Raw genomic sequence first — 20420 nt, forward strand, 5'->3', positions numbered from 1 at the left:
CAAAGGCTTCCTTTCCGACCTTTTTTGCGTGTGACTTGGTGAATAACAGTATTGAATAGTGTTGGAAAACCGACCCATCTCCGCGTGCCAAGCTCCTTTTTCTTTTTCTTTTCTTCTATTTCAAATTCAATTCCTATGCTTGGTAGGGACTAATATTTCAAATTCAATTTACCCTTTTCAATTTTATGTAATGCTTTAAGCTTTTTCGAACAGAGGAACAACTTTAGAAATAAGATCCAATGAATAATTCTAACAATTTTATTAGGCTATTATAGAGATTGATTAACGCTTCTTAGAAAACCTAATAGACTAAATTATAAATTACACATTTAAAATTTGAGGATGATTTTATTTTTTCCCCTTAAAATATGAATATTTTGATCTAGTCCACTAATGTTACCTATTGTTTTGATTGGAACCCTTCCATTTGTGCCCATACTGAAGTAAGCTCAAAACAAATTTGTTTTGGGTCCACATCCAATTAAACCGTGCCACGTTATTTAAAGAATACACATCATTAAATTAATATAATTCAACATTTGTGGATTAACCTTATTTAAAGATTCATAGTCATAATGATAAGGAACAATTGTTTAAATATTTTTTTTGGGTAAAAAACTACAAGTAACGTTAAAACTCAAAATTTGTAAATGTTATGAGAGAAAATCAAAATAATTCGTACAGTGACAAAGGTCAAAAAGTACGAGGAAAGTGGTCAACAAGATTAGTAGATTACTTCAAAGCGTAAAGTGTAAAGTGTAAAGTGTAAAGCAGATAAACAGTGATGTAGCAATTATAAGCTGAAGAACACAACAAAGACTCTCTCATCACTTTCACTATTTCACAAACCTATCTGATCTTAATAATAATACTCCTGAAAGAAAGAAACAAAAACTATGGCGGAAGGAGCTTTATTCCACCTCGCCGGAAAAGTCCTTGAACTGCTGGGTTCCTTCACTCTCCCAGAGGTCAAACTGGCCTTCGGTGTTCAAACTGAGATTGAAAAACTAACAAGCACAGTTTCCACAATCCAAGCCGTGATTCTAGACGCAGAAAAGCAGAGTTCTCATAGTCATCAGATCAAAGATTGGCTCAGAAAGCTCAAAGGTGTTCTCCATGATGCTGATGACTTGCTGGATGATTTCTCAACCCAAGTTTTGCAGCACAAGGTGATGAGAAAGAAGAAGGTACGCATTTTCTCTTCCAGTTCTAACCGTATTGCTTTTAGTCCTAAGATGGGTCGTCAAATAAAAGCAATTAGGAAGAGACTAAATGCCATTGCAAAAGATAAGGAGGATTTCCACTTTGTTCAAAGCTTCATTGAGCCACAAGTTATTAGTAGGGACAGAGAAACTTATTCTTTTGTTCTTGAAGATGAAGTTGTTGGGAGAGAGAATGATAAGGAAGTGATTATCGAACTTCTTTTTGATGACAATGTTGTAGAGAATATTTCTATCATTCCAATTGTTGGTATTGGAGGATTAGGGAAAACCACACTAGCTCAACTGGTTTACAATGATCAAAGTGTCAACAAAAATTTTGAGCTAAAACTTTGGGTTTGTATCTCTGAAATCTTTGATGTAAAACGAATTGTTAAAGAAATTTTAGAACAGTTGACAGATGAGATTCTTAAAGAAAGCTTTGAGATGCTGCAAAATCAGCTTCGAGAAAAACTTGGCGGAAAAAAATACTTGCTTGTCTTGGATGATATGTGGAATGAGGACAATACTAAATGGCTTCTCTTGAAAAATTTATTAATGGTAGGTGCAAGGGGAAGTAGGATAGTTGTAACCACTCGTTCTAAAATGGTGGCGAGCATAACAGGGGCAACTGCATGGTATGCTCTAAGAGGCCTACCTGTAGAAAAGGCTTGGAATTTGTTTGTAAAAGTTGCATTTGGAGAAGGCCAGCTGCCAAAGAACCAAGCCTTTATTAGCCTGGGAAAGGAGATTTTGGAAAAATGCGTTGGGGTACCTCTTGCCATAAGAACAATAGCAAGTTTGCTACACTCCAAAGCTTCTGAAAATGAGTGGCGATCTTTCAAGAATTATGAACTCTCAAAAATAACTCAAGGAGAAGAAAATAATATTTTATCAACACTTAAGTTGAGTTATGATCATCTACCATCATACTTAAAACAATGCTTTGCTTATTGTAGATTGTTTCCAAAAGATTACGAGATTCATGTAGGGACTTTGATTGATCTTTGGGCAGCGCAAGGTTTTATTAAGTTATCGAATCCAAAGCAACGTGTTAAGGATGTTGGTAGAGAGTACTTCATGTTATTACTTTGGAGGTCATTCTTCCAAGATGTTAGAGAAGATTTTAGTGGCAATATATGGTGTAAAATGCACGATCTCATGCACGATCTTGCAATCTCTGTGGCTGGAACAGAATGTACTGTATTATATTCAACTGAGGAAAATATTGGTGAAAATGTTCGTCATGTATCGTTTAATCTTTTGGATTCGTCAAAGCAGTTTCCAATCATCAATTTTGACGGAAAGAGGATACGAACGGTTCTTGGACATAGAAGAGGGTGTGACTTTCCTTGTAATGCGCTCATTTCAAATCTTAAGTATTCACGCACACTAGATTTGAGCTATCGGTCACAAAAAATGCCGAGTTCAATTGGGAAATTGAAGCATTTAAGATATCTTGATATTTCTGAAAATGATCACATTAAAATTCTCCCTAATTCCATTGTCATGCTGCTGAATTTGCAAACACTGAAACTCAAGAATTGTCGTGCGCTTAGAGAATTACCCCGGGACACTAAAAATCTGGTCAAACTTAGGCATCTAGATATTTCTGGTTGTATTACACTGACTCATATGCCTTACGGACTCGGAAATTTGACTTCTCTTGAGATACTACCATTTTTTGTTGTGCGAGGCGGAGGTGTCAAGGCCAGGGCTAGTGGTGGGCTTAGTGAATTGAATAAGCTGAGCAATTTGGGAGGAATCCTGTGGATTATGAATCTAGGACATGGAAAAGATGACATGATGGAATGTAAAGCTGCAAATATGAAGGAGAAACAACATCTTCACCAACTGGTATTATCGTGGAACTCAGAGTTGGTTGGAGAAACCGAATGTTACGATGAAATGTCACTAGAAGGTCTCCACCCACATCCAAATCTTGAAGAATTGATTTTGTTGTATTATATGGGTGTTACAATTCCAAGTTGGGTCTCTTCACTCACTAATCTTGTCGATTTGCTATTGCGGAGTAATCGTAGATGCCACCACCTCCCACCATTAAATCAACTCCCTTTTCTCAACTCTATCTGCCTTGTAAATATGGAAGCACTTGAATACATATCAGAAGACAATGTTAGTGACGTGTTTTGTTCCTCAAAAGAAACATTCTTCCCATCTTTACTTTCTCTCGAAATAACTAATTGCCCTAATTTGAAGGGATGGTGGAGGAAAGACGATAATGATGGGCCAGGCCATCTGTTGCTGCCATCATTTCCTCGTCTCTCTAAATTGGAGATTGAAGATTGCCCTAATCTTACTTTCATGCCCTTGTTTCCATATCTTAAAGTAGAGCTGAAATTGTGGGAAGCTAGCTTGAAGGTATTGCAGCAAACAATGAATAAACAGAGACCATCAACATCAACATCCTCCTCATGCTACTTTCCTCTCGCTGAATTAGATTTTTTGTATTTAAAAGGGGTTAATGATTTAGAATCTCTTCCAGAGAAGTTGCTGCAAAACCTTGTTTCTCTTCGGAGACTTTTCATTTATCGGTGCCATGGACTTAGGTCTCTTCCTTGTAAAGGTATTCAACATCTCACCTCTCTTCAAGAGATGAGAATAGTGGACTGCGATGAGCTGGCTCTGGTAAATGACGAAGATGACGGCATGCAATGGCAAGGCCTTCGGAGCCTCCATTCTGTGTGTTTTTGGGGAACTCCAAAGTTGGTGTCTCTACCAGATGGGCTTCAACATGTTAACACTCTTCAAAAACTCGAAATTCATAATTGTACTGATTTAATGGCTATACCGGAGTGGATAGGCAACCTCACATCACTACATCATCTTTCAATTTCTGGATGCTTCAATCTGACGTCATTGCCTCAAGAGATTTGCCATCTCACGTCTTTACAAAATCTTAAGATTGACAATTGTCCTAATTTGATGGCTTTACCAGAGTCAATGGATAACCTCACATCACTACATCGTCTTTCAATTTCTGGATGCTTCAATCTGACGTCATTGCCTCAAGAGATTTGCCATCTCACGTCTTTACAAATTCTTCAGATTGACAATTGTCCTAATTTGATGGCTTTACCAGAGTCAATGGATAACCTCACGTTACTACAAACGCTTAAAATTGGAGGATTCCCCAATCTGACCTCACTGCCTCAAGAGATTTGCCATCTCACGTCTTTACAAAATCTTCAGATTGACAATTGTCCTAATTTGATGGCTTTACCAGAGTGGATAGGCAACCTCACATCTCTGGAAGGGCTTATAATTTGCAAATGCCTTAATCTGACATCATTGCCTCAAGGGATTCATGATCTCCCCTCTTTACAACGGCTGATGATTGCTAGTTGTCCCATTTTACAAGCAAGATGCTTTGATGAAGATTGGCCCAAGATTTCTCATGTTCCAGTCGTGACATTATGCTGATGGAGGCGGTGAGAAACAAGTTGTTCAAGTATGTGTCTATCTGTTAATCACAATTTTTCATAGAAAATAAAATAAAGATGCTTTTAGCTTTTTTCTTCTTTATGTTTTTGAGAGTTGTGATGTTTTGGGGACTTCTCAGTTATTTGACTTCTCATGCAGAGAATAGACTTGGGCTTAAAAATTCAGACCTATCCAAAATTTGCAATTGTGCAATATGACAAGAAGTCAGCAGTAATAACGTTTTTCATTTTTTTTTAATTCTATTTATTTTGTTCCTTTTCCACTCCTGTCATCAAAATTTTAATTTGACACATTGTTTTTGAAATTTGTAGGACAAGAAAAAAGAACAATGTAAATTCTTTGATTTGTTTTTTTTATTCTAATGATTTATATCTTTGTACATAAAACTGTGGTGATGTATCGACATATATGGTTGATAGTGATAATTTGAAAATCAGAGTCAGATAATTATCACTTTGAGGAGATGACTTTACTAGGCAACTAACACTGCAGACTTGGTTTATACTTTGATGGGGAGGTGGGGCTATAATGGTTTCCATTGTAGATTCTACTACAACTAATTTAGGCAATTACACATACCACCCCTGTGGAATACCCTTAAAACTAGCAACTATCTCATGTTTTATTTTGTGACACTTACCTCCCTTGTGTTTAGTAATGGACTAACAAACTAATGCTGTTAAGACAACGTGAATGCGCACAGCTTCTCATTTTTCCCTACTTGACTAACTGCTCATCAAAGTAAATTGGGGTAGAATGTTCTTTTTATCAATTCTTTTCTAGTAAGTTCATTTGCCACATCATCAAATTCTGTTATTGATAAATGGAAATGTCTAATAGAGCAAACCACAGGGGAGGTAAGTGTCACAAAATAAAGCACAGTTTAGTTCCTTGTTTTAAGAGTATACCACCAGGATGGTATCTATAATTTGCCCAATTAATTTACAAATTTTCATATGAGCTAATCCATAAAAGCAACAAATTCATTGAAAGTTTCCATTTGATTTGCATTTCCTATCTTCTCACTAAAAATTTCTAATTAGATTTAAAGTTTGTTCAAACATTTTGAACAAAACTTTTGCTGCTTTCTGGTGTGTTTCTTCTTTATCTGTTTTTATATCCAAGGTTTCTAATGCTCAAAGCAGTACACATCTAGGATTTTTTTGCTTTCCTAATGATTTTTTTTTTTGGCTTTGTCTGCCTCCTACAGCTGCTTGCAATCTTCCTTTCATCTTCAAATATTTCTTCAAACTTATATACTCTTTTTTAAAGGAAAAGTTCTTTTTATTTTTTCAAAAAATTATGTCATTATACTTTTTTGGCTAAAATCTCATATTTCTGCAGGAAGGAAAAGAAAAACCATATGATGGGACAGAGATTAATATCCTTTTGCTGAAGAAATATACCTAAGATTCTACAGGTATACTAATTAAGCTGCATCCTTCACAAGCTATCAAATATCATCATGTTCTTTGTTTTCTTCTTTTTCTTTATTCATCTCTTTAAATTTTTTTTTTTTAATTTTAATTTTTATAAATTGAAAAAAAAAATCTAACTACTGTAGAATGGATTGCAAGACTAAACTATAAGGCTTAAGTATTGATACTATTCAATTTATGTGCATGCTATAATCCTAAAGAATGTGGTGATATATATTCCATTTCAGTTCACTCTTTTCTATTGTTTTGACACATTTGGTAGCCAAAACTACTTGATTTGGCTATATGCATTTATTTTTAACGAGTAAGCATTTTTTAAAAAAGTACAAAAGGGGCACAACCCTAATACACCAGATGTATAGAAGAGATTTAAATTGCTTAATATAATTATTTAGCTATAATCATGTGGGAATTTCATGTTTCTAAAATGTAAGATGAATAGTTTGCCTATTTTTCTTTCTCAAACTATCAGAAACATGAATTGAGGAGGCGGTAATGGATCATAAGATTGCTGGTGCCCTAAATATTATAACCTGGACCAGAAGGATCTCACCCCATTAGCTGCACAGGTTCTTAAATCCTTCAACTTCTATCTTGATAAGTTTCTTTTTTCGTTGTTCTCTTTTAAGAGCTTTCAATTTTGTTGAATTTCTAAATTATGTGTTTCTGTATATAACACACAGGAGAGTGTGGCAAAATTAAAGATGACTCTACAAAAATGAAGCATCATCTTTCAATAGATTGAGCAATACGCCTCACTTTAGTTGACATCATCTGCAAAAGTCTTACAAATTTTTAAATTTGTTTTTCAGTTGACAACTTCAAGTGCAAGGCAAATTGGGGCTTGCTCTGTTGAGATGGCTTTTGAGACCTCCACAACAAAGAACCTCTTTCGGTGTGCTGTTATCTCTACATAGCATGGTATTAGTCATCCTTGAAGTAGTCTTTCAATTCTACGTAAGGCTGCTTAGGATACCACAATATTCCAAGCCATGGGCAATTACATATATGAGACTTGGAACACTTATATTTTGTGCAGAGGCTAGGTGTGTGTTCATGTTATAGTATCAGTTTCCCAACAATCTTTCTACATTAGCATAAAATTTAGTGATCACATATCATAGAAAGGGCCCTATGTTAGTTGGGGTCCCTTTCATCATGGCCTTTATCATCAACTGCCTTCCTCTGTGCTTGGAAACATTACTCCACATTGGTGCTTGTTTGGATTGCCACCTGTAGTGGCTGGTGATTCGTTAATCAAAGAGCAGATTTTGGAGAGATTATTCATCAATCTAGTGGTTGGTGAATCACTGATCAAAGAGTATTATTAAGTAGCTATCCTTGTGGAGAAGTATTAGTCATCTTCGACAGTTTTGCTACATATATGAGGACAGTTGAATGTATCTTTTCATTTCGTCAGGAAAGTTGAATTTCCAATTTTCAGCATGTTCAGTACTGCATCGAATATTTCATTTCTTCTTCAAAGTTTATGATTTGAGTGTCCAGCTTTGTGTGACATTTTTTTGTTGGTGGATCAACTTATTTTTGCTACTTGGATTTGATTATAATTAGGGTGCTCTTTGTACTTGTATTCCAATTAATATTGAGTAATTCTTTTCTTCTTATTCTTTTTTTTTTTTTAACAATTGGGGATAAAGATGCTTATCATGACCTCTCCCAGACCCCGCAAAAGTGGGAGCTTTGTGCACAGGGTACAACATTTACGATAATGAAAAAAATCCTCTTGAAATAAATTCGACATCTCAACAAACTGAAGGAATTTAAGCAATAAAAATCTTTTTGCTTTTCAAATTAGTGAGCTTTTCTTGTAACATGTTGTATCTCATGAACCATCTTGTCAATGATGTTTCCTGCTTTCTTGTTAATACAATTGGAATTTGTAGTGCACTGTCAATTTGTATAAATGAATTGTGTATTGCATGTGTCCTTCTCTTAGAAGCAAAATTAGTCTATTTAGAATTGCATGGTGCTAAAGTGAAACTACAAATTCCAATTTTAAACTTGGTTTAATTTTTATCCTCTTAGATTTGAGATTGTTGGAACTTGCAAAGAACTTATTCGCTCCATTTTTAGCCTTCTTTTATTTCTACGTGCTCCTATACAATACAGTATGGACAATCAAAAGTTACTGAAATTCAAGACAGTCTTATTTTTAAGAAATTTTTTCAACTAGAGTTCTGCATTCTACAAGTAATCTTCCTATTATCAAATATCTTCTTAGGAGCATGGTTCTAGTACAAAATGCTACCGTGTTTTCCTGCATGTAAAATATGTTGCTTTTGGCTGGATTAACTTGAAGCCTAGACCATAGGTAAAACTTATCCAAAACATTCTATATAGCAAGAAAAGATTCATCCCCTTGTCATAGTTTATGAATCCCTTAGAAGCAGCAGTTCAAAGAAACATTGAAGTAAACAGTACATCTTGGGGACATTGTTGACCCTGCAATCGCTCTTTGAAATGGCTTTGGAAATACAATTGCAGGAAGCATATGACTACCCTTTTCCAATTCCCCTCTAAATAAAGGCTGCTTGATTTGGACTAATGACATAATGACTAGTAACGAAGGTTTTGCCATTTATAAAAAAAGTTTTGAAAATTTCCGTTCATTTTATAACTTTTCAAAGGTGTCATGGTAGACTATTGTAAGTTCAGTACAATAATCTGTTGTATTTGATAATCTACCCTCACCCAAAGCATTTCCAAATGAGTTGAAAACTTTCATCCTTCTTAACATTTTTGCCATAACCCATGCATCTGCTGCAAAATTTTAGCGGTCTATGTGTTGTGTTCATTATCTTTCCCACAAGGACATGCCTTAACATCTCTTACAATTCAAAAAATGGAGACCCTTATTATGTGAGTGAGTCTGTTTGGTAGATATCAAGCCCCATAAGATTTAGCTAAATTTGATGTTTTTTATGTCGAGTTTTGTAGCCATTAAGCCAAATCCATCCCCTTAATCTAATGGTCATATATATTTGCAATGCTTCCGACCCTACTACGGCATTGAAATCTAAGAACCATGCGGTACAAGAAATATACTTTTTAGTTAACGTTTTTTCATTGATGTCATCCTAAAATATTGCAAATCAGAAGAAAATGAAGAAAGAATAAATAAGTTGTGTCATAGATATGAAGAAGGTAAAACGGTGCCTCATATATTCGGTCCAATTTGGTCCTGCTCGGTCTATTTCGGTCTTATTGGGTTGCTTTTACGATTATAAGTAGAGTGATCTTTGTACTTGTATGCCGTTGCCAATTAATGTTTTGAGTTTTTTTTTTTTTCCCATTGTGGGAATGTTAAATTAGTAAATAAATTGGAAAATATTCTAAGATATTTAAGCAAATCAATCATTTTAATTATGTTTTTGGTACTTGTTTTTCAAATTTAATGAGCTCTTACATGTTCCATCTAGTGAAACATCTTGCCAATAATGCAATGATGTTTCTTGCTATCTATCTACCTATATATATTTGATAAAGGCATCGTTTGCATTTTATCCCATAAAATTATAAGACATGAGACATAACAATAGAAATCAAAATTTGGGTTAATAGATCTTTCCAAAGTACACAATTTTGTCAAAATTAATCTTGTACCAGTCAGACTGCATTGGAACCCATTTTCTTTGCTATTGAGAATCACTATATGCATGAAGGTTGTCTTCGAGGTATGAGCTTTGTAATCCTCATAGAATTTGGTTGCATCCTGTATAATGATCGATGTTTGCACTTCACTAACCGCACATATGTGTACGTGTGTTTCAATGGTACCAAAGCTGGCCATGCAAGAACAACAAACTTCTCCAACTCTTCTTTGCTGCGGTTCCCAACCTCATTTTCAAAGACCATTCTAAAAAATTTATGGGTATTTTGGCATATCTTCTGTATACTTATTGGACGCCAACCACCTATGCTCCCATTGCCACAAGGTGGGAAGGACCGTTTCATTGTCTTGCACACAGCTACACAACCCATTTTAGCATATCATCAACAACAGTCATAAATTTTCCTTAGTGGGCAGGGTGTCTTGAATAGTCCTCCAGAATGTGGTGTGTAACCCATCTTAGATAATATTTTCTTAAAAAGTTGGATTTTCTTAATAAGACCAATAATTTGGCATAGATAGAGTAGAGTACCATAAATCAAAAGTTAGGTCTTATATAAGCTATTGTCATACGATTCAAAAAAGTGTTATGCTTTCTATAACGTGCTTTCCTATATATCAAACTTTTTAAATATAAGAAAATTACGAAGATAATGTTCTAGGTGAAACTCTCTATATCAATTATCAAAGTTTAATAATTTTAAAATTACAATTTTAATTAAAATCCTATTACTATTTTTTAAAAATAAAAAATAAAATCAGTTTGCTTATTTATTTATTTATTTTATAGTGTTTAGATTTTTGGTATAGACGAGGATAAAACTCTAGATTTTTAGTTTCAAACAGTTTGCTTATTTATTTAAAACTATTTTAATCATGTAATTTTTTTTTTTAATAATAAAATTGGGTTTTATATGTTGTGTTTGTGATGTGTTACACAAGTGTTCCATATACACAACATGCTTTCATAATGCAACATAAATACATTAAAATTACTAACACCTTTGTTCTAAATAAGAGTCTATTAGTTCTCAAAAAATAAAATAAAAATGAGAGTCTATTACAAGTTTGAAAGTGAGACTCTATTATGTGCATTTTTTCAACTTATTTTAAAATTATCTAATCATATATATAAAATTATTACCTTTACCATTTTGTTAACTTTTTAATAGTTGTCACATAAGACTTTGATACTTCACAAGTTTATAATTATTATAACTATCATAATTATCAGATTTCATATTCATACAAAAATAAAAGAGATAAACAATCATATTTTGATAAAAATATATTGTGTTACATGAATTACTCACTAGTTAATTTATTATTTTGGGTAAATAAGAATTTTTAAAGCACACTGTTTTTTATTATAGATATTGTTTTTTTTATGAACATTATAGATATTGTTGTGCTTGTATAAAACTTAAAAAAAAAAAGAAAAAGAAAAAAAAAAGCTCCAATATACAAAAGCTCAACCATGTATAATGAAAGTTTGCGGGAAAAATAATGGGCTTCTTAAATTATTCAATATTGTGATATTGCTATATTAGTGGGCTTCTTTAAATTTAAAAAATAGATTGGGCCGGTTTCCAGCTTCCTCTTATAAAGATTTATTGTGACAACATTTTAGTTGCTATGCCGCAAATACCATATATTTTTTTTTTGTAGTCAAATCAGGATATTTTTAGTCACATGTGCGTGCTACCACCACCATTCAAAGACAATTACAAGTATAGGGTTACTCTCTTAAATGTATACGTGGCTGCTTTAAGCTGGACACTACAAGTCTACAACAGCTATCTCTCTCATCACTTTCACTACTCCACAAACCCATCTACGTACTATTCCTGAAAGAAAGAAACTATGGCGGAAGGAGCTTTGTTCGATCTTGCTGGGAAAGTCATTAATGTGCTAGGCTCTCTCATTGCCCAAGAGGTCAAACTGGCCTTTGGTGTCAGAACTGACATTGAATATTGTTAGAAATACTGAATTGAATAGTATTGTATTTCTCAAGTAAAATAATATACATGAGTGCCTTTATATAGGAGGCATATGAGTGCTGTACAAGTAAATATGAGTGCAGTACAAGTAAATATGAGTGCAGTACAAGTAGTACAGTGTGCAGTACAAGTAGTACAGTGTGCAGTACAAGTAAGTGATCTAAATGGGCCAAACCCACATATGAGTGTACGTTAACAGCCCCCTCAAACTCAAGGTGGATGTGAGACCAACTTGAGGTTGTCAACCAAATCACGAAGGCGTCCCTTAGGATGGGACTTGGTGAAGATATCTGCAAGTTGATCTTAGGAGGAGACGGAGAAGAACTTGAGAGCACCATGAACAAGATGATAACGGATAAAATGACAATCAATCTCAATATGTTTAGTCCATTCATGGAAGACATCATTATGAGCAATGTGAATGGCACTCTGATTATCACAATAAAGAGGTGTAGCAGAGGATGTAGACACACCTAAGTCTGTAAGAAGCCATCGTAACCAAAGAAGCTCAGATGTGGTATCAGCAAGAGCACGATATTCTGCTTCAGTACTGGAGCGGGCCACAAAGGTTTGTTTCTTACTTCGCCAAGAAATCAAGGAAGAGTCAAGTAGAAAACAATAGCCAGTGGTGGACCTACGATCAGTGGGATCTCCTGCCCAATCAGCATCAGAGAATGCACGAAGTACAAGAGGAGATTGAGCTGAGTAGAAAAGGCCATGGAAGAGAGTGCCCTTCAAGTAATGAAGAATGCGCAGAACAGCAGCATAGTGAGTCGACCGTAGAGCAGACAAATACTGGCTGACCTGATGAACAACATAAGAAATGTCTGGACGAGTAACTGTGAGATAAACTAGGCTGCCAACTAATCGTCTGTAAAGAGAAGGATTAGACAATGGTTTCCCCCCCGAGGGAGTCAGATGCGCATTAAGCTCAACTGGGGTGTCAACAGTTTTGCTGTCAGTGAGTCCAGCACGAGACAAAAGATCAGAAGCATACTTGGCTTGAGCAATATAAAGACCATCTGAGGAACGAGTGATTTCAAGCCCCAAGAAATAGCTAAGATATCCAAGATCTTTCATCTCAAACTGCTGACTAAGAAAATCCTTGAGTTCTTGTATGCCACTAAGGTCATCACCAGTTATGATCATATCATCCACATAGAGGAGAAGTAGAATGGTGTCTTTATCAGTACGACGAAGAAATAAGGCAGCATCATAAGGACTGGCAGTGTAACCCAAGCGAAAAATAGTAGAGCTAAATTTTGCAAACTAGGCTCGAGGAGCTTGTTTAAGACCATACAATGCTCGGCGAAGGCGGCAAACCTTGTTGGAGTCAATGGAGAGACCTGGAGGAGGTTGCATGTAAACTTCTTCACTCAAGTCCCCATTAAGGAATGCATTTTTCACATCCATCTGAAAAAGATCTCATTTTCTAGCAGCAGCAATAGCCAGGAGGGCACGAACAGATGAGATGCGGGAAATTGGTGCAAAGGTCTCTTCATAATCAATCCCATACTCCTGTGTAAAACCTTTTGCAACAAGGCGAGCCTTATAGCGCTCAATGGACCCATCTGAGCGAGTCTTAATCTTGTAGATCCACTTACAACCAACAACAGACTGTCTAGGAGGGAGAGGAACTAAGTCCCAAGTATGGTTTTTGGTTAATGCATCAATTTCATCTTTCATTGCAACCTGCCATAAAGGGTCAGTGGAGGCCTCACGATAGGTTTGAGGCTCGTGGAGTGTAGCAAATGCAGTGTAACAATGATAATCAAGTAAATGTGTAGGAATGGATCTTACCCGGGTTGAGTGACGAGGTGGAATGTCTTGTGGAGGTGGAAGGTCTTGTGGAGGATCTTCAGGCTGAGCAGGAGCGGGGGACCCAGGCTCGAGTTGGGATAGCTCGTCATCAATCTGCTCATCTTCGACCTGGCCAGAAGAGACATTAAAAGGATCGGGTGTTTGTATAGAGAAGTCTAAAGGAGGATCAATTGGAGTTGGAGAAGGAACATGAGACTCCTCTGGAAAAACTTCAAGTACAGATGAGGTAGTGAGGGAAGAACGAAAATGAGAGAGTTCAACAAACAAGCAGTGTTCCCAGAAGACAACATTACGAGAAACACGAAGGCGATGAGAGACAGGATCATAACAGCGATACCCTTTTTGTGTTTCGCCATAACCAAGGAAACAGCAGAGTCTAGATCGAGGCTCAAGTTTGTTGTGCTCATGAAACTGAAGAAGAACGAAACAAGCAGATCCAAAAGAGCGAAGGTGATGATAGTCAGGGGGTGACCCAAAGAGGCGCTCATACGGAGTTTGATTATGGATGACAGTGCTTGGAATGCGGTTAATGGTGTGAACAGCATGAAGAGCAGTTTCACCCCAGAATGGAGGAGGAACCTTGGCAGAAAGAAGAAGAGTACGAACAGTGTCAAGAATATGACGAAGTTTACGTTCAGCTCGACCATTTTGCTGAGAGGTACCTGGACAAGTTAGATGATGTACAGTGCCATAGGAGTGTAACAGAGCTTGAAAAGCATATTGAGTGTATTCAAGAGCATTATCAGAACGAAATATTTTGATTCTTTTGGACAATTGGGTTTCAACCATTTTTGCAAAGTTACTGTATATTGGCAAAATTTCAGAACGAGATTTCATAGGAAATATCCAACTGTAACGAGAATAATCATCGATGAAAACAACAAAATATCGAGATCCACCAATACTAGCAACAGGAGAAGGTCCCCAAACATCAGAATGAATTAACTCAAAAATACTATTAGAAATTGAATCACTATTATTAAAAGGTAAAGCTGGCTGTTTTCCTAACTGGCATGAAGTACAATCAAAATTGTCTTTGGACACAGAACCTAACAGACCCTTAGAAGCTAACTGTTGTACCCGAGAAGAGGGTGCATGACCAAGACGAGAGTGCCAAAGTGAGAGAGAAGGTAGGGAAGACACTGCAGCAGCAGCAGCAGCAGCAACAGACACCGGAGCAACAGGTGGAAGATGAAGATTATCCACTGGAAACATACGCCCAACTCTAGGACTGGTCCCAAGCTCTTGCTCCGTCCTCGGATCCTGCACAATACACCTAGAATAGTAAAAAATAAGGCGATAACCTAGTTCAGCTAATTGTCCCACAGAACACAAATTATAGGATAGGTCGGGAACATGGTAGACCCCAGGAACAGAGAGGTTAGAGGTTGAAACAAAACCAAGACTATTCCCATGCATGGTGGAACCATCAGCTATGTGAATATTGAGGGGATGTGGAGCAGGGTCAAGTTTAGAGAATAAGGACGAGTGAGGTGTCATGTGATTGCAACAGGCAGAATCAAAAAGCCAAGTTTGAGACTTACCGGGTAAAACTGAGAGAGCAGTGGAAAGAGATGCATTACCAGCCATACGAACAGCTTGAGCTATGATCTCCTGTAGGTCAGTGGGTGAGAGGTTGATAGTGGATCCAGAAGACTGGGACTCAGCTGAAATGGGAGGCATTGGCGGAGTAGACTCAGTGTTAGCAACTGCAGCAGTAGATTTGTTGTGACGGTAACAAGTCTCAATAGTGTGGCCAGGGCGCTTGCAATAGTTGCAGAACTTTTTATTGGTCTGTCTGCGACGATTGCTGGAGCCAGAAGAATCACCTGAGTGCTGAGGTTGCTCTATAGAAGGAGTAAGGGCCAGAACATTAAACTTATCCTGGGCTCGAAGAGTTGCAAGGCGAGCTTCTTCTCTGACTAACTCATTCACAGCAGTATCAAGAGAGGGAGGAGGACAACGATTCAGAAGCTGACCTCGAATGGGCTCATAGTCCTTGTGGAGTGACATCAGGAACTTATAGAGACGAAATTCATCTCTAATAGCAGCATATTGTTGGGCATCTTTTGAGCATGCCCAAGTTGGATCAGAAAGGTCAATTTGGTCCCAAATGAAGCGAAGCTGATCATAGTAGTCATTGATGGACTGCCCCGGTTCTTGCCTGAGTTGATGCAATTCAACCACTAACTGATATTTCATGGATCCGTGAGTGGTAGAGTATCTTTTGGCCAACATATCCCATGCTGATTTCGCATCATCAAAGCTGCTCAGCAAATTGGAGATGGAGGGAATGGAAGTATTTCGAATCCATGTGAGGATCATGTGATTGTGACTATCCCATTCAATCATGCGATTGAGAAAAGCTGCATCTTCTTCACTTGCCCCCTTCACAGGAATAGTGATTGCACTAGTGCAATAATGCCAGAGCATGCGACCCTTAAGGAAACTGCGCATAGCTTGAGACCAAGATAAGTAATTCCTAGTCCCCTCCAATACAGTATTGATGGGAAGAGGAAGAAAAACATCCTTTTTATCCATTTAGAGACACAATATGCAAAAACAGACTGCAAAAATGAAATCTACGTGAAAAACTGAGTAAGGAGAACCTGGCCTGAAAAAGTCAACTCCAGAAAAAGTCAACGGTCAACGGTCCAAGTCAACGGTCAACGGTCAGAGGTGACGTCAGCAGCGCGCTGGAAGGTGACGTCAGCGATGACGTGGCAGGCTGACGTGGCAGATGACGTGGCTAGGGCTGACGTCAGCAGGACGAATCTGGCGTGTGGCGGCTCGGTTTCGGCGCGTGGAGGCGCGTGGGCGCGTGACCTTCAGGGCAGAACCTTTGGGCGGCGCGTGAGGGCGCGTGGAGACTCCGATGACTATAAGGTTTTCACGAGCAGGCAGATCGGAGCAAGACGATCTTCGTGGTACCTTCAGAAAATTTTTTGGAGCAATATTCACAGCGGTGCCGAAAAAGGCAGTGGTCTTTGCAGTGTTCAAACTCCCCAACGGCGGCTGCTACAGGTCCGGAACCTGAGGACGATGTCTGGAAGACTCGAAGGTTCATCGGTGAAAGACTGTGGCAGTTGTTGTGACAACGGAAGCAATATGAAGAATGGAGTTACACCAATAAAGACAAGACTGCGAAGAAAATGTCAGAGCAGTGGCTCTGATACCATGTTAAAAATACTGAATTGAATAGTATTGTATTTCTCAAGTAAAATAATATACATGAGTGCCTTTATATAGAAGGCATATGAGTGTTGTACAAGTAAATATGAGTGCAGTACAAGTAGTACAGTGTGCAGTACAAGTAGTACAGTGTGCAGTACAAGTAAGTGATCTAAATGGGCCAAGCCCACATATGAGTGTACGTTAACAAATATCTGAGGAACACAGTCTATACAATCCAAGCTGTGATTCTAGATGCAGAAAAGCAGAGTTCTCATAGCCATCAGATCGAAGACTGGCTCAGTAAGCTCAAAGATGTCCTCCATGATGCTGATGACTTGCTGGATGAGTTCTCCACCCAAGTTTTGCGCCAAAAAGTGATGTCTGGAAACAAAATGACAAAGGAGTTACAGGTCATGAAATAAAAGCAATTAGGGAGAGACTAAATGCCGTTGCAAAAGATAAGGAGGCTTTTCAGTTTAGTCAAAGCTTGGTTGAGCCACAGATCATGAATAAGGGCAGAGAAACTTATTCTTTTGTACTCAAAGATGAAGTTATTGGGAGAGAGAATGATAAGGAAGATATTATGATGACAGTGTTAAAGAGAATATTTCTATCATTCCAATAGTTGGTATCGGAGGATTGGGCAAGACAACACTAGCTCAACTGGTATACAATGATGAAGATGTTCCAACAAAATTTGGGACAAAACTTTGGGTTTGTATCTCTGATATCTTTGATGTACAACGGATTGTTAAAGAAATTGTAGAACAGTTGACAAAGAGGAACCATGAAGAAAGCCTTGAGATTTTACAAAATCACCTTCAAGAAAAACTTAATGGAAAAAAATACTTTGTTGTCTTGGATGATTTGTGGAATGAGGACAAAAATAAATTGATTCCTTTAAAAAATTTATTTGGGGGGTGCAAGGGGAAGTAAGATAGTGGTTACTACTCGCTCGATAAAGGTAGCGAAAATAACAGGTACAACTACACCTTATGAGCTTAAAGGCTTAGATCCAAAAAAGGCTTGGTCGTTGTTTGTAAAAATGGCATTTAAAGAAGGTAAAGAACCAGTAAACCAAACCTTAGTAACCTTAGGAAAACAGATAGTTGGAAAGTGTTTTGGGGTGCCTCTCGCTATAAGAACAATAGGGAGCTTATTGTATGATAAAACCACTAAAATTGAGTGGCAATCTTTTTTGGATGATGAACTCTCAAAAATAGCTCAACAAGAAAATGACATTTCTTTAACTCTTAAGTTGAGTTATGATCACCTTCCATCACATTTGAAGCAATGCTTTGCTTATTGTAGATTATTTCTAAAAGATTATAAGATTTATGTAAATAAACTTATTGATCTTTGAATAGCGCAAGACTTTATTGTGTTGGAAGGTCCAAGGCAACGTTTTTTGGATAACGGTAAAAAATATTTTATGGAATTACTTTGCAGGTCGTTCTTTCAAGATCGATGTAGAAAATTATGATTTGGGCAATATAGAATCATGTAAGATGGATGATCTCATGCATGATCTTGCAATTCTTGTGTTTGCAACGAAAAGTGCCATATTAAATTCAAGTGGGGAAAATGTGATTGAAAAAGTTCATCATGTATCATTTGATCTAGTGGATTCATGGAGTCAATTTTCAATCCCTGTGGCTAATAAAAGGAAGATGCGAACAATCCTTGCAGCTAGGGTAGGGGAAAAGTTCGGTAACTTAACTTGTGATGCACTTATTTCAAATCTCAATTATTTACGCACATTAGATTTGAGTTGTTTAGGGCTACATGTAGTGCCCCACTCAATTGGAAAATTGAGTCATTTAAGATATCTTGATCTTTCTAAAAATGAACATATTGTAGTTCTCCCTAATTCCATTACCAAGTTGCTAAATTTGCAGACACTGAAACTTTATTCTTGTGATTCACTTAAAGAATTACCGCGGCGCCTTAAGAATTTGGTCAATCTCAGGCATTTAGAATTTAGTTATTGCTACAAATTGACGCATATGCCCCTTGGACTTGGGCATCTTACTTCTCTTGAGATACTAGCAAAGTTTGTCGTGAGGCAAGAGGGTTTAAAGGCTAGGTCTGGTGGTGGGCTGAGCGAATTGAAGGAGCTGAGCAATTTGGGAGGAAGTCTAGTTATTGGCGATTTGGGACATGGAGAAGAAGACATGTTGGAATGTAAAGCCACAAATATGAAGCAGAAACAACATCTTCAAGACCTGGAATTATGGTGGAATGAAAAGTGGGATGATGGAGAAGCTGAATGCTATTTTGAGTTTTCTATTTCTATTTTTTTTTAATATAGTTACGTTATATTTTGACTTTTAATTCTATTTCTTTTTTTCTTATTTAAATTTAGTGTGTTTGCTTGTGAAATTTTCCATCTAATGAAACATAGTATTACCAATGACGTTTCCTGTTTCCGGTTAATACAAATGGAATTTGCAAAATATTGCTAATTTGTATTAAATAAGTTATGTGCTTTGTGTTCATGTGTCTAACTTTAGAGGCAGAACTAGTCCAGTTAGGGTTGCATGGCGCCAAGCATAAAAGTGCAAATTTTCAAATTTCAATTTGGTTTAATTATCTTTTTTTGATTTGAGAATTAATATGCATAGGATTGAATCGATGTCATCGGCCTGGCCCTGTTTCTAGTTCAATGTGCTACTGTACATTTAATGTGGATAATCTTGACAAACTAATTGTTTTTTAAAATTTCTTGATTAGGGTTTACCGTCTTGCGTATAATTTTTCAATGGTTAAACGTTGAAAGCAAGTATAGTCATGGACTCAATGATATATTTATATAATTAAAAAAAAAAAAACAATTCCCTTTACTTTTGTTTTCCCATCAAAATTTAATTAGATGCACGATTTCTTCAAATTATTAGGAGAATAAAAAAGTATAAAATGTATTTTCTTTCATTTGTTGTTTTATTCTAATAATTTGTATTGTTGTATCAAAGCTTGAGTTGATGAAATATGACATATATGGTTGCTTCTTAATAATTGCAGAATTTTATAACAAATTTGGTAGAATTTTGAAGGGAGGACATGACGGGGCAACTAATACTACAGAGAATTTAGCTTAGTATGTTGGTATTTTGGTGGTTATAAAAGTTCCCAACATATGTTTATTAAAACAAAATATTTGTTTGTTTCCTCACATGTTGGTGTGAAACACTGACTCTTTAAAGTCAGAAGAAAATGTCTAACTTTTTTTTTCATACATTCACAACTTCAATGTTTGATTGGATTGAATTTGTATCTTTTACTCAAATTAAGAATTATTAGCAAGTTTTTTCTTTGGGTAAAAGGGACGGAAAGAGCATAAATTTGGGTGTAACCGTATAGCTTTATAAAAAAAAATTAAAATTAAAAATAAAAAGAAGAAGAAGAGAGAGAGAAGTTGGGTGTACAACAAGGCAATGTAGAGGGTCCCATCAAATCACCACTGTTTCAAAACCCGCAAAAAACAAAATGACCAGCCCATTGGGCACCATTGCTCTCACACATGGTTGGGCCAGGCCCCTTTTTTCATTAACCCAGCTATTCAGCTCCTAAAAATAAATAAAGATAGATAGGGTTCATAAACTATTTCTTGATTGGATCTGTACAAAAACACCGTCGTATATTCACTCTTGATCTGAAGAAAACATGTTTCTCTAAATCCTTTCTTATTAGT

General features: G+C 36.7%; 1 protein-coding gene and 1 pseudogene across 2 annotated transcripts; both read left to right on the forward strand.

Annotated features, from left to right (window-relative positions):
• The first annotated feature begins 865 nt into the window (after positions 1-865).
• Positions 866-7618, forward strand: LOC142614757 (putative disease resistance protein RGA1). Of its 2 annotated transcripts, XM_075787385.1 has the most exons (4): positions 866-4671; positions 4803-6084; positions 6576-6672; positions 6916-7618. In XM_075787385.1, exon 1 carries the CDS (start codon positions 897-899, stop codon positions 4641-4643), a length of 3747 nt encoding a protein of 1248 aa, XP_075643500.1. In that variant the 5' UTR covers positions 866-896; the 3' UTR covers positions 4644-4671; positions 4803-6084; positions 6576-6672; positions 6916-7618. The 2 variants fall into 2 exon arrangements, with proteins under 2 accessions (XP_075643500.1, XP_075643499.1); XM_075787384.1 differs by having other exon boundaries at positions 866-6084.
• Positions 7619-11597: 3979 nt separating this feature from the next.
• On the forward strand, positions 11598-19035 carry LOC142616779 (putative disease resistance protein RGA1; annotated as a pseudogene).
• The last annotated feature ends 1385 nt before the right edge of the window (positions 19036-20420 follow it).

This window comes from Castanea sativa, chromosome 11, assembly GCF_040712315.1.
Source record: "Castanea sativa cultivar Marrone di Chiusa Pesio chromosome 11, ASM4071231v1".
NCBI lineage: Eukaryota > Viridiplantae > Streptophyta > Magnoliopsida > Fagales > Fagaceae > Castanea > Castanea sativa.

What these genes read in the sequence shown, in the direction of transcription:
- LOC142614757 (XM_075787384.1), top strand. Translation starts at nt 897, where the DNA reads ATGGCGGAAGGAGCTTTATTCCACCTCGCCGGAAAAGTCCTTGAACTG.